This window comes from Ailuropoda melanoleuca, unplaced genomic scaffold (genome assembly GCF_002007445.2).
Source record: "Ailuropoda melanoleuca isolate Jingjing unplaced genomic scaffold, ASM200744v2 unplaced-scaffold10059, whole genome shotgun sequence".
NCBI lineage: Eukaryota > Metazoa > Chordata > Mammalia > Carnivora > Ursidae > Ailuropoda > Ailuropoda melanoleuca.
The window spans coordinates 51,648-66,851 of record NW_023178348.1 but is presented as its reverse complement, the minus strand read 5'-3'; the positions used below and the strand labels follow the sequence as shown (position 1 = coordinate 66,851).

Genomic DNA, 15,204 nt, shown 5'->3' with positions numbered 1-15,204 from the left:
TTCCCCTCAGTAGTACTCCATAATTGGCATTTTTAATCTTCACTGAGAGACTTTTGATCTGAATTTAAGAGTCTTATATGGTGAAGTATAACGGATTTCAAATGTTTACAAATGAATAAGGATAAATACAAGGTTGATAGGGACTATTTCATCTCTCCCATTATCAGCTCCCCCCCCATACTATTGCATCTGCCTATTACTACACATTTCCTTTCTCAATGGATTAAAAAAATAGTAACAGTAACCATGGTTTTCTTTTAACTTTTGAATTTTCCTTAAATGAGTGATCTAGGTTTTGCCATTACTAGTTGTTAGTAAATGCTTATATAGAACAGTAGCTTCATCATTTTCTTAGGCTTCCCCACCTCACCCACTTTCGTTTTTTTCAAAGCATAATCACATTTCTCCTTTCTAAAATTTCAGCTGGGGGTTGGAGGCAGGAGAGGGAGGGTGGACTTGGGGAGGACCTCATTGTGAGGGTGTGAGGTCTACCTTAAGCGTTCCTTTTGGTTTTTTTTTTGTTTTTTATTTTTTAGAGATTTTATTTATTTATTTATTTGACAGAGATAGAGACAGCCAGAGAGAGGGAACACAAGCAGGCGGAGTGGGAGAGGAAGAAGCAGGCTCATAGCAGAGGAGCCTGATGTGGGGCTTGATCCCCTAATGCCGGGATCACGCCCTGAGCCGAAGGCAGACGCTTAACCGCTGTGCCACTCAGGCGCCCCTAAGCGTTCCTTTTGTGCTTGCCTTACTCTGAAGGAGTTTCAACTTTGTCTGTTCCGAGTTCCCTTACAATCTTGGTGTCAGGAGTGAGTGCCATTCCTGTTGCCTCTTGTGTTTTCTTGGACACACCTACTGGTTTTGGTTCCCCTACAGCTACGTGCTTTCTTTGAGCCAGTTGCACGCATGGTCCCAACAAAACTTCCACCAAGACACTAGTTGGATTCCTTTTTCTTAGACCACTGTTCAGTGATTGTTTGTAAAACAGCCATTGGCTACTGGCTAATCTTCCTTCTTTAGGTTCAAAAAACTTAAGGTTTGAGAAAATTTGTTCATTCTTTTATGTACAGAGGTCATTATCTTTCTTTTAAGATGAACTTTACTTCCAGTGACTTGCACAATTTTAAGTGTACAATTTAATGAGTTTTGACAAATGTATATCCTTGTGTACCCTACACGCCAGTCAAGATAGAGTATTTCCATCACCTCTGGAAGTTCTTTCATGTCCTTTTCCTCTTGATCTCTGTGTGCACAGGAGACCCCAGTTCTTTTTTTTTCTTTTTTAATGTTTTTTTATTATATCATGTTTGTCACCGTACAGTACATCCCTGGTTTCTGATGTGAAGTTCGATGATTCATTACTTGCATATAACACCCAATGCACCATGCAATACGTGCCCTCCTTAGTACCCATCACCAGCCTATCCCATTCCCCCACCCCCCTCCCCTCTGAAGCCCTCAGTTTGTTTCTCAGAGTCCATAGTCTCTCATGCTTCATTCCCCCTTCTGATTACTCCCCCTTTCTTTATCCCTTTCTTCCCCTACCGATATTCCTAGTTCTTATGTTCCATAGATGAGAGAAATCATATGATAATTGTCTTTCTCTGCTTGACTTATTTCACTTAGCATTATCTCCTCCAGTGCCGTCCATGTTGCAGCAAATGTTGAGAATTCGTTCTTTCTGATAGCTGAGTAATATTCCATTGTATATATGGACCACAGCTTCTTAATCCAGTCATCTGTTGAAGGGCATCTCGGCTCCTTCCATGATTTGGCTATTGTGGACAATGCAGCTATGAACATTGGGGTGCATATGGCCCTTCTCTTTACTACGTCTGTATCTTTGGGGTAAACACCCAGTAGTGCAATGGCTGGGTCATAGGGTAGTTCAATTTTTAACTTTTTAAGGGACCTCCACACTGTTTTCCAGAGTGGCTGTACCAACTTGCATTCCCACCAACAATGTAGGAGGGATCCCCTTTTTCCATATCCTCTCCAGCAATTGTTGTTTCTTGCCTTGTCAATTTTTGCCATTCTAACTGGTGTAAGGTGGTATCTCAGTGTGGTTTTGATTTGAATTTCCCTGATGGCTAATGATTTTGAAAATTTTTTCATGTGTCTGTTAGCCATTTGTATGTCCTCATTGGAAAAGTGTCTGTCATATCTTCTGCCCATTTTAAGATTTGTTTATTTGTTTCTCGCGTATTGAGTTTGAGTTCTTTGTAGATCTTGGATACCAGTCTTTTATCTGTAGTATCATTTGCAAATATATCTCCCATTCCGTGGGCTGCCTCTTAGTTTTTTTGACTGTTTCCTTGGCTGTGCAGAAGTTTTTATCTTGATGAAGTCCCACAAGTTCATTTTATCTTTTGTTTCTCTTGGCTTTCGAGATGTGTCATGAAAAAGGTTGCTTTGGCCGATGTCGTAGAGGTTGCTGCCTAAGTTCTCCTCTAGGATTTTGATGAATTCCTGTCTCACATCGAGGTCTTTCATCCATTTGGAGTTTATCTTTGTGTATGGTGTGAGAGAGTGCTCAGGTTTCATTCTTTTGCATGTAGCTGTCCAATTTTCCCAGCACCATTTATTGAAGAGACTGTCTTTTTTCCACCGGATGTTTTTTCCTGCTTTATCAAAGATTAGTTGCCCAAAGAGCCAAGGGTCCATTTCTAGGTTCTCTGTTCTGTTCCATTGATCTATGTGTCTGTTTTTGTGCCAGTACATGCAGTCTTTGTGATCACAGCTTTGTAGTACAGCTCGAAATCCGGCATTGTGATGCCCCAGCTTTGTTTTTCCTTTTCAACAGTTCCTTGAAAATTCGGGTCCTTTTCTGGTTCCATACAAATTTAAGGACTATTTGTTCCAGTTCTTTGAAAAATGTCCTCGGTATTTTGATCGGGATAGCATTGAAAGTGTAGATTGCTCTGGGTAGCATGGACATTTTAACTATGTTAATTCTTCCGATCCATGAGCATGGAATATTTTTCCATCTTTTTGTGTCTTCCTCAATGTCTTTCAAGAGTGATTTATAGTTTCTAGAATATAGATCCTTTACGTCTCTGGTTAAGTTAATTCCCAAGTAACGTATGATTTTTGGTGCTATTGTAAATGGGATGGATTCCCTAATTCCTCTTTCTTCAGTCTCAGTGTTCGTGTATATAGAAATGCAACTGATTTCTGAGCATTGATTTTGTATCGCGCCACATTACTGAATTGCTCTATAACTTCTAATAGTTTGGGAGTGGATTCTTTTGGGTTTTCCATGTAGAGTATCATGTCATTTGCGAAGAGAGACATTTTGACTTCTTCTTTGCCGATTTGGATACCTTTTATCCCTTTCTGTTGTCTGATTGCTGTCGCAAGGACTTCTAGTACTATGTTGAATAATAGTGGCGAGAGTGGGCATCCTTGTCGTGTTCCTGATCTTAAGTGAAAGGCTTCCAGCTTATCCCCATTGAGAATGATATTTGCTGTAGGCTTCTCATAGATGGCTTTTATGAGATTGAGGAATGTACCCTCTATCCCTACACTCTGAAGGGTTTTAATCAGGAAAGGATGCTGTATTTTGTCAAATGCCTTTTCTGCATCAATTGAGAGGATCATATGGCTCCTGAGTCTCTTCTTGTTGATATGATGTATCACGCTGATCGATTTGCGAATGTTGAACCTCGCTTGCATCCCAGGTATGAATCCCACTTGGTCATGATGGATAATCCTTTTAATGTACTGTTGGATTCTTTTAGCCAGATTCTTGTTCAGGATTTTGGTGTCCATATTCATTAGGGAAATCAGTCTGTAATTCTCCTTTTGGATGATGTCTTTTCCTGGTTGGGCATCAAGGTGATACTGGCCTCATAGAATGAGTTTGGTAGCTTTCCTTCTGTTTCTATTTTTGAAATAGCTTTAAGAATAGGCATTATTTCTTCTTTGAATGTTTGGTAGAATTCCCCAGAAAAACCGTCGGGCCTGGAGTTTTGTTTTTTGGAAGGTTGTTTATCACTGACTCGATATCTTGATAATTAATTGGCCTGTTTAAAAAATCAATTACTTCCTGTTTCAGTCTTGGTAGTTTATAGGTTTCCAGGAAGGCCTCCATCTCTTCCAGATTGTTTAAGTTATTGGCATAAAGCTGCTGATAAAAGTTTCTAATAATCCTTCCAATTTCATTGGTGTTGGTTGTGTCCTCTCCATTTTCATTCATAATTTTATTAATTTCGGTCCTTTCTCTATTCTTTTGGATAAGTATTGCCAGTGGTCTCCCAATTTTATTGATTCTCTCAAAGAACCAGCTTCTAGTTCTGTTGATCTGCTCTTCTGTACTCCTAGTTTCTAATTCATTGATTTCTGCTCTAATCTTGATCAACTGCTTCCTCGTGAGTGGATTAGGCCTGTCCCTCTTTTGCTGTTGCAGCTTCTTGAGGTGAGAATATAAAAACTGTATTTTAGATTTTTCTATTCTTTTGAGTGAGGCTGGGAAGGCTATGTATTTCCCCCTTAGGACTGCCTTTGCAGTATCCCATAGGTTTTGGACCATTGTGTTTTCATTCTCGTTGGTCTCCATAAATTGTTTAAATTGATTTTTGATTTCCTGGTTTATCGAGTCATTCCTGAGCAGGATGGTTCTTAGTCTCCAAGTGTTTGAGTTTCTTCCAAATTTATCCTTGTGGTTGAGTTCCTATTTCAGAGAGTTGTGGTCTGAGAATATGCATGGGATAATTTCAGTCTTTTGGTATCGGTTGAGACTTGTTTTGTGACCCAGAACATGGTCTGTTTTTGAGAATGTTCCTTGGGCATTAGAATAGAATGAGTATTCTTTGGTTTGGGGTGTAGTGTTCTCTATATATCTATGAGGTCCAACTCGTCGAGTATGGCTTTCAAGGCTCTTGTTTCTTTGCTGATTTCTTGCTTAGGTGATCTGTCTGTTGCTGATAGTGGAGTGTTGAGTTCTCCTTCTATTTGTGTATTTTTATCTATGTGTCTCTTTATGGTGGTTAAGAGTTGTCTTGTGTATCTTGCTGCTCCTCTGGTGGGGGCATAGATATTTATAATTGTCAAATCCACTTGTTGGATACATCCTTTAAGAATAATATATTGCCCTTCTGTGTCGCTAACTATAGTCTTTACTTTAGAATCCAGTCTGTCTGATATGAGAATTGCTTCCCCAGCTTTCTTTTGTGGTCCATTGGTGTGAAAGATGGTATTCCATCCCTTTACTTTCAGTCTGAATGTATCTTTAGGTGCAAAATGAGTCTCTTGTAGACAGCAAATGGATGGGTCATGTCTTTTTATTCAACCTGCAACCCTGTGGCGTTTTATGGGAGCATTTAGGCCATTTACATTAAGACTGATTATTGAGAGATATGATTTTAATGATGCCATGTTGCCAGTAAAGTCTTTGTTTCTATCGATTGTGACTTTCTGTTCTTTATCACTCTTGGGGCCTTTTTACTTTTATAGAACCCCCCCTTAATATCTCCTGTAGGGCTGGTTTCGTGGTTACAAAATTGGTCAATGACTGTCGATTCTGGAAGGTCCTTATCTTTCCACCAATTCCGAATGACAGCCTTGCTGGATAAAGGATCCTTGGCTGCATGTTTTTCTCTGAAAGAGCTTTAACAATTTGCCCCCAACCCCTTCTCTCATTCCAGGTCTGTGTAGACAGGTCTGACGTAATTCTGATACCTTTGCCTTGGTACATGAGAAATTTCTTTGCCCTGGCCGCTTTCAATACTGTATCCTGGATCTAATATTTGCGAATTGCACTATGACGTGACGTGGCGTAGGTTTGTCGTGGTTGAGCTTGGGTGGGGTCTTCTCTGCCTCCTGGACACGAATGTTTGCTTCCCTTGCTAGATTAGGGAAGTTTTCACCTACAATTTGTTCAAATATCTCTTCTAGACCTCTGTTTTTCTCCTCCCCCTGGGGATGCCAATGATTCTGACATTGGAACGTTTCATTGAGTCAGTAATCTCCCGTAACCTACATTCCTGTGCATGGATTTTTTTGAGTTCAGGTTCTATTTTAGGTTTTTCTTCTACTAACCCGTCCTCCAAATCACTGATACGTTCTTCTGCCTCATTCACCCTGGCCGTCAGAGCCTCTAGTTTTGACTGCATTTGGCTCATAGAATTTTTAATTTCTGCCAGATTCTCTCTCATTTCCGTCCTTAGAAATCTATATTCTCATTAACATTTTCGTTAATGGTTTTTTCAAGTCTACACATCATCTTGACCATTTTTACTCTGAGTTCCATTTTTCAAAATTTTGGTTATATCCATAGCCATTAATTGTGTAGCATAGGTCACAGACTCATTGTCTTTTCTTTGCTGGGAGTTGATTTCTCCTTCTCGTCATTCTAATTAGGAGAGGTTGCGGGGTTGTCCAGAGCCCAGATTATTGACCAGGTCCCAGGCCGTGCGCCCTTGTTTTATAGGGACCTTAGGGATGTGGGCTTCTTGATTTTTCAGCCTCCCTTCTGGCGGAGGGGCCTACTGCACAGATACTCAGGCAACCCTGTTTGGGTAGAGTCTCCATGTCCCCTGTGAGGGGGGATGGGGATGGGTACACTGTGAGCTGGTATTTCCATGCTTTTGTTCTCTGGTGGCTTCCCTGGCGGTTTTCTGTGCCTCTTCTGAGAGTCAGAGCAGCAGTGGCCAAATCTCAGCCTCTGTCTCAGAACAGAGGGATCGCGGACTGTTCTCCACTGATGTTCTGGCTACTTTAACTCTGTTTCTGTTGGTGCTGCTCAACCCTGCGGCGTCCCGGGATGTGCGCCCCACACCCAGCGTCCCAGCCCTCACTTCCAGGGCCGGCGCGTCTCTGTCCTTTGTGTTTCTAACACCGCCAGCCACCCTGCGCGCTCCCGGAGCTCCCGGTCTCAGTCTGGTTCCAGTGACCGCATCGGAGATCTGGTTTTCCGTCTGGTGGCACGCATTCCCCGGCTCAGGGAGGAGACCCCAGTTCTGATTTCTAAATTATTGGGTACTATTTTGTTATATAAATAGACTATTTGTGCACTCTCTTTTTGATGGATATTTGGATTGTTTCACATTCCTGGGTATTACGATTGATGCTGTTGTGGACATTTTTTTTTTTAAGATTTTATTTATTTATTTGAGAGAGAGAGAGTGTGATCGCGAGTCAGGGGGAGGAGGAGGGACAGAGGGACAAGCAGTCTCCCCACTGAGCAGGGAGCCTGCTGGGCTGGATCCCAGGACCCTGAGCTGAAATCAAGAGTTGGCTGCTTAATAGACTGAGCCACTCAGGCTCCCCGTGTTGTGAACATTTTTATGTAAGTCTTTTTGTGGACCTGGGTTTTTTCTTCTTAGACGAGGTGGAATTGCTAGGTCTTGGGGTTGGTTTATGTTTAACTTCATAAGAAACTGCCAAACTGTTTTCCAGGGTTGTTCCATTTTATACTCCCTAGCTATGAATGAGGGTTTCCGGTTGCTCACTACTACATATACTCACTAATGCTTAGTGTGTTCAAATGAGTCTTTTCATTTTAGCCATTGTAGTGGGTATGCTTCTTATGGTGGTTTTAATTTGAATTACTCCAATGGTTTTAATTATGTTGAGCATCTTTTCAGATGTTTTTGGCTATTTGTATATCTGTTTTTGTGAAATATCTAGGTCTTTTGGTGATTTTTTTTATTGATTGTTTTTATCAATAAACAATAGTTGAAATTGTTTGTATATTCTAATTCAAGATCTTTACAAGTATAGGTGTTGTAAATATTTTCTCCCAGTCTGTTGCTTGCTTTCTTTCTCTCAGCAGTGTCTTTGATGAGCATTGAACTTTTATTTTGGTGAAATCCAGTTTATTTATGTTTTTTTCTTTTCTGGTGAATGTTTTGTATGTGCTCTCCAAGAAATCTTTGCATATCTCAAAGTCACAAAGATATTCTTTTACATCTTTTTCTATTAGCTCTGTGGTTTTAGCTCTTATATTTAGTTCTGTGACCTAACTTGAATTAAGTTTTGTGTATGGCATAAGGTAGGGGTTCAAGGTTGGCGGGGTTTTGTTTTGTTTTGTTTTTTTGGTCATGTTTATCCAGTTAGTTCATCACCCTTTGTTGAAGATTTTCCTTTCCTCTAATTGCCTTGGCACCTTTGTTTATTTAAAAATAATTGATTGCATCTTTGTAGGTCTGTTTCTAGATTTAATTCTGTTCCATTGATATGTTTGTCTGTCCTTAAGCCAATGCCATATTACTGTAGGTCCTGATATTCTTTTAAAAGATTGAGTAGTGTAGGTTTTGATGTTTTTCTTAAAAATTGTTTTGGCTATGTAGGTTCTTTGCATTTCCACATATATTTTTGAATCAGCCTGTCCATTTCCTTTTTTTTTAATTCTGTTATAGGAGTACTTTGTGTGGGGGCGCCTGGGTGGTGGGTGGCTCAGTCGTAAGCGTCTGCCTTCGGCTCAGGGTGTGATCCTGGTGTTCTGGGATCGAGCCCCACATCGGGCTTCTCCATTGGGAGGTTGCTTCTTCCTCTCCAAGTCCCCCTGCTTGTGTTCCCTGTCTCGCTGGCTGTCTCTCCCTCTGTCAAATAAATTAAAAAATTGTTAAAAAAAAAAAAAGTACTTTGTGTGTATGTGTGTATATATATCTCTGTGTATATGTACAGATATATATATACACACACACACACACTTTACACAGTTGTTAGTATTTTTAGGATAACTTTGTAAAAGTAGAATTGCCGTGATATATTTTTTTACCCCCCAACTTCTTGTTTAGAAAAACTTCAAATCTTCAAAGTTGAAGAATGATAGAGTAGTACAGTAAACATCCATATTCCTTTTCTAGATTCACCAGTTTAAAAAAATTTGGCGAGAGCTTTTTTCCTGTTCATTTGTAAAAACATTTCTTTCTGAACCATTTGAAAGTAGATTGCAGACATCATGACACTACCCCTAAACTTGCAAAGCTGAGAAACTTTTACTCAGCTTTTAACTTGTTGATTATCTTGGTTACCCAAACTGTAGTTATCTAGGTGAGGCTAGATACATATCAAATGAAGTGTTACCAAATGAAACTTTAGTTTTTATTAAATCTGTTCATGAAACTGTTTAACTTTTTTCCTAGTGACTCCAATGGGATCAGGTAACAATCGACCTCAGGAAATAGAAATTGGAGAATCTGGTTTTGCTCTGTTATTCCCTCAAATTGAAGGAATAAAAATACAACCCTTTCATTTTATTAAGGACCCAAAGAATTTAACACTAGAAAGACATCAACTCACCGAAGTAGGTAAGTCATTGTTATTTATCATCAGTTGCCCAATTTGTTGATTGATTATGTTTGTTCCTTTGAGAGAGTCTAAATTAAGTATTCGGGTTACTAGAGATGTGGATAATTCAAACTAGTGATTAACAGAAGCTGCTGCAGTACACTCTTGGTAAAACTGATTTACTTATTTTTATTTACTTATTTACTTACTGATTTTTGATGGGCTGTGCAATTTTTTTACTTTTTTATTTTTAATTTACTTTTTAAATTATTTTACTTTTGTTAAAGCTTGAGAGAACCGGAGTTGAAAAATTTTTCAAAAATACCCTTGATAATAAATATATTTGTATTTAATTCTGAATTTTGAAGCACTTCTTTCTTTTTGAATATTTAATCATTTGCCCTATTTTTGTTTTCTGGAAAGTTTTTTAAAGCATTTTTTTCAGTAATAAAAGGCATTTATTGTGAAAAAATTTTTAGAAGATAGAGGTCAGTTCTATGTCAACTAATTAGAACGTTGGGAATAAGTATAGTGAACTTAATATTTTTTTGAAAAGCTGTAAGTTAATTCAGTCTGTCAAACAAGGATTTACTAGGACATGTCAGAGGAAGCTTAGCCACAGTAGACAGGTCATGAAAGGCGATTTTGAAGAGGTGAAGGGTTAGCTTCATTTCCAGGATCTGATGAGAAATTAATTTAATGTCGTAAGCAACAAGTTACTGAAGCAGAACAGTGTTAAGGCTTTTTGTCTACATCTACAAATGAACTGATTGGCATTAACTCATTAAAAAAAAAAATCTCTGTTGGCATAAAAAATACTCAGTGGTGACCACCTGTTTATGCATCAGTCAGCCAGCCTGTGGAGCTAAGCCTCCATTTTTTGAAATGGCACTGAACCCAGCAGGAATAAAAAATTATGTTGCAGCGGAGGGAAAATTTGTGATTGGTTTACTGATGAGGAAAATAAAAAAAGGAATCTACACATTGAGACTGACTTTTACAACTGTCCTTTACAATGCAAAACGAGACTTAAAGTGGTTGGTGGGAATGGGAGGAGAAGCACAGAAGGAGGAGACATTGGCTGCAAAGATCAGCAGCTGGCAGCAGCAGGCCTCAGTAAAGTGGAAGAGAGTTGTCAGGTACAGGTATAGGTAAAGCAAGGGAAGTTTCGACCACTAGTCTGTGAGGTAAGGGAGGATACTGTAGCTAGTAAGAACGCAGGCTTGTAGCTGCCCTAGTTCTGCTACTTTATAATTTTCTAGTTTAGGACAAGTTTCTTAACTTTCCTAAGCCTCTCTTTCCCATCTATAAAGTGGAAATAACTAGCTTACAGAGTTGTAAGGATTAGACGAAATGACTTCTGTAAAGCACTTAGCAAAATACCTTGCTCTGTAGATGGTAGGCTAGCCTTGGCCTCTGTACCTTAGGGAGTCCTTGCAGTAGGTCACAGTGATCCATCTGCAGTGTGGCCTTGTGGTATGTGGAGGAACAGACTAGGGGGAGCTCAGGAAAAGGACATTCAGTGAAAGGGGAGCAAAGGTCTCAGATATTCTTATCATCCCATTCAGAAGCATCATGCCAGAGGAACGCCTGTGTCTTGGCTGATGGTGACAATGATAATTAATACTGAGGCCTTGTAAGCTGGGTCGGTCCTGAGTTACACGCTATTTCTAATCCTCACGACAGCTTTGCTGAATAGAAGTTGTCACAGGGTGTTGTCGGTGAGGAAACTAAACTCTTGCAAGAGTAGAGAGCAAAGGCTCTTAGACTACGTGGTACATAAACAGAAGACCAGAGTTACCTGTATTGATAAAGCAACCCGAAATCAAGGATGCCTAATGTTCTCTAAGGAGAACTTCAGATTGTGCCTTTTAAACTGACCTAATTTTAACCTCAAAGGCAGAGAGAGTTTTTAGAGCATATGTGACTATATCCAAACCAGAGAGACTTTGTCATGTTATAATGAGACTTTTTGGAAGGCTGGCTCAAGTTAACAGTGCTCAGCAAACCAGATCTCTCTTGGATTGGTGGTTGGAAATTTGTGGGTCTGAAACTCAAGAGGGAGTTGAGATAGAGTTGTTGGTTTGAGAGAGCCATTTGCATATAGCCTGGCAGTCTGTCTGCAAAGAGTATCCAGGATGGCTTAGTACAGATTTTGGAAAATATTCCAGCAGCAAATTTAGAACAAGGAAGGAAGAAGAGATACAGTTTGATGCTGGCAAGAGGATAGGTATGTTCATTGGGTTCATGATATAGAAATATACGTTGATTTCATTCAGCTTATTGAAAGGTCCCGTAGGGTTAGAAGAATTAATTGGATGCAGATTCTGTCTCAGTGCTATTCCAGGAAGGGTGTGATAGATACATACATAATTATAACCCAAGTGAGAAAGTGAGGTGTGCCTCTCTGTAAGAGAGGCCTGGATAGATTGCTGTAAGGATTGCCAGTGGGGGAGAGAGTGAGGAGGCTTCGTGGGGCAAGTAGCATTTAAGGCTTTGAAGGATGAGAAACATATGAAAGATAAGAGTGATAACAGGATAGACTAAATGATGAGCAGAAACCTAGCCACAGGGGCGCCTGGGTGGCACAGCGGTTAAGCGTCTGCCTTCGGCTCAGGGCGTGATCCCGGCGTTATGGGATCGAGCCCCACGTCAGGCTCCTCTGCTATGAGCCTGCTTCTTCCTCTCCCTCTCCCCCTGCTTGTGTTCCCTCTCTCGCTGGCTATCTCTATCTCTGTCGAATAAATAATAAAATCCTTAAAAAAAAAAAAAAAAAAAAACCTAGCCACAGAGCCAGGTAATGAGAGCATCTGGGGGAAATAGTAAATATACCACTTTTGCAAACAAAGCATGGGGCACAATGAGGCTCATACACTCAGGGAGTGTGGTCAGTAAATGGCAACTATTAACCAGAAATGTTCTCCTAGTAGCAAATGTGACCGTCCATAGTGGGGAGATTGCAGGCAGGGAGACTAGTTAGGAGGCCCCTGCAAGAGTCTGGGCAAGAAATAATACCAGGGCATGGAGAGCAGGAAATTGATTGGAGAAAATTAGCAGATGATTAGATATGAAAGGGAAGGGAGACTGGGTAACTCAGTGATAACTTTGAGTTTTGTACTTAAGAGAGTGGGGTGCTGATGGAACATAGAACAGAAATCGACAACACTGGGGCAGGAGGAACAGGATTGGGAAGAATCAGACTCCATTAGACAGGCTTGTTTGGCCTTTAATTCAGTGCTCTTGCTGAAAGTCATATTGCCAGACCTTCTCTGTGCTGTGTCTCTTGTTCAGAAGTGAGGATGGTACCTCCTGGGCACATACTCTCCCCTCTGTCCCACTGCACCTTGGGAATCGTGATGAAGGTCCTGATCGTAGCACTGCTTGAAGCTAGAAGCCTCGTTTTGTCCTTTGACAGGAAAAAGCCAAAATCTTGAGTGGAATAAACCATCCATTTTATGATAAAATAGTTACTGGATTTGTGAAACCTTGTTTGCATTATAGCGCTAAGTATAGGAATCACAAAACCGAAGGGAAAAGCAGCCCCATGTTTATTCTGCTCTGTGAAGTGTTCTTATTGGCATCCTTTCCGGAACTGTTTGCTGTCAACAATTTTGGCTTATTCTAAGGTATCATTTTCATCCCGTTGATGGTATTCTGGAAACTGAAGCTTTGCTTAGATTGAGATGATAATCTCTGTTCTTTCACATGCTGTTGGACATCCGGATTTCCTGTATTCTGAGTTTGGGTCATTGTCTTTTATGTGCTCAGGAAGGAGGAATCTGAGGTGGGCAGGGGAGTGAGTGGTTGGAGGCTGTGGTGTGGGGTGTGCCTTCTCTACAGAGTCCTGGCCTGCATTCCTGCACCAAATAGTTGGGGCAATACTTCTGTGTTCTGTAACATCAGAAAGCACCCTATTCATGGTAGTATCTCACAGGGATCAGCACACTTTTTGGCCAGATGGTAAATTAGGTTTCACCAGCCTTAACAGTCTCAGTTACACCTGCTCAGCTCTGCCACTGGAGTGCAAAGGCAGCTATAGACAATACAGAAACAAATGGCTGGGTTCCAGTAAAACTTGATTTACAAAAATGCGGGGGGGGTGTGTGGGGGCAGATTTGGTGCATGGGCTGTAGTTTGTCTTTCCTGCCTTAACAGTGCTGGGCCACAGTGATTAGAAGATCTGTGAAGGCCCACAGTAAGCAATGAAGTGGCTTAGTTCACCCATGAAATTGGCAGTACTTCTGAAGACAGGAACCTTGCATTTGAGAATTCTAGTTATTCTAGACCTTGTGCATAGGGGATGTAATAGTCTGACCCAGCATCATAGTATATATAATTTCATACACACAGATTCTTTCATTCTTCTTGAACTTACCAAAAATGGCACATTTTTAAAATGAGGCATAGGTTATTGTAAGATCTGTGTGTTCTAAGGTCTGTAGTAGAAATAGCCTCACGTGGGGGCGCACCTGGGTGGCCTAGTCGGTTAAGCATCTGTTGTCGACTCAGGTCATGATCCCGAGGTCCTGGAATCGAACGCTGTGTGGGGCTCCCTGCTCAGTGGGGAGTCTACTTCTCCCTCTTCCTCTGCCCCTCTCCCCCCACTCATGTTCATTCTCTCTCTCTCTCTCTCTCAAATAAATCTTCCAAAAAAAAAATAGTCTCTGGGATGAAAAAAAATATGGATGGGCCAGCACTTAATTCTTGAGAAGGGCAGAAACACCTCACCACAGCTTCAGTTTGTTCATTCAGGAACTGTTTGCATGCATGCTGCATGCCAGTCATTGCACGTGTGGGACTCTAGAAATACTTGTTAAGTTCCTGCCTTCCAGAGCTTCCAGTCTAGCAGAACAGACTGGTTTTGAATAAAGTACCACAGATGTGAAATGTGTACCAAGTAGGAGGACAGATGCTAGGAAACATAACCATAGAACTTAAAACCTAGTGTGGGGTGTTAGGAAAGTGACATTTGGACAGGGCCCTAAGAAGAAATGAACTAGAGTGGGGAAGGGTCCCTCAGAAGTGCACTAGGGAGGAGTATTAGAGGTGGTCTTCACCTTCTTTCTAGGTTACTGACAAAAATAGAGCAAGGTAGCCTAAGATCAAAGACAGGAAATAGAAAGGGCATGGTAATACACCTTTAGGATTGAAATGCCAAGAAATCTAGTGTGTCTGGAGAAGTGGGGACAGCAAGGAGTGGGGGAGTGTGATGTGAGGTGAAGCTGTAGAGGCAAGCTGGGGCCACATCATGCCCATAAAACATAGTGAGGGTTTTACATATTTAAGGGCAGCGGGGAGCCAGGATTCTAAACATAAGAGTGACAGAATCAGATAGGTCTTTTTATAATACCCATCTGGCTGCAGTGTGGCAATCAATTTGAAGGAATATGAGAGCAGATGTAGGAAAAACAGGAGGCTGTTGTAGTGGGTAAGGCAAGAGGTGATGGCAGATGGAGGTGAAGAGACATAGATGGATTCAGGACAGAGTTTTGAGGTGGAATCAACAGGATGTGGTGACTGATTAAAATGTTGGGTTTTGAGAATGAGGGAAGTGGCCACCATGTCACCCAGGTTTCTGGCCAGCACAGATGCACAGTAGCATGTCCTAAGGGAAGGGAGACAGAATGGATTGGACATGTTGTATTTGAGATGGGGACACTGATTAGACAACTGAATGTATAGTTCTGGAGTTCAGGACTAAAGATAGATCACCAAGTAATCAATGGTAATTGAAGCAAATAGGAACCAGCTCAGTAATGGGAGGAGAAAGAGGAGAGAGGAAGGAAGCTCAGCAGTCAGGGGTGACTGAGTGATGTAACACTGTAACCGAACTTGGGAGGTTCACTGGTTGGGGTGCATTCTGTTGAACACAACCCAAGGAAGTGTTGACAGCAAAGAGCTTTAAATTACTTGTTATAAGTAGCTTCCAAAGCACTGGCTCCCTTTGGGGTTGGTATAGGAAGCTTTTAT

General features: G+C 41.0%; 1 protein-coding gene across 3 annotated transcripts in view; it reads left to right on the top strand.

Annotated features, from left to right (window-relative positions):
* The window catches only part of FBXO22 (F-box protein 22), a 40,140-nt gene that overhangs the window by 7,202 nt on the left and 17,734 nt on the right, over positions 1-15,204 (top strand). For all 3 annotated transcript variants that reach the window (XM_019793513.2, XM_002930691.4, XM_019793515.2), the window contains exon 5: positions 9,090-9,254. In XM_019793513.2, coding sequence (XP_019649072.1) covers positions 9,090-9,254 — 165 coding nt within the window. The remainder of the gene's footprint in view (positions 1-9,089; positions 9,255-15,204) is intronic.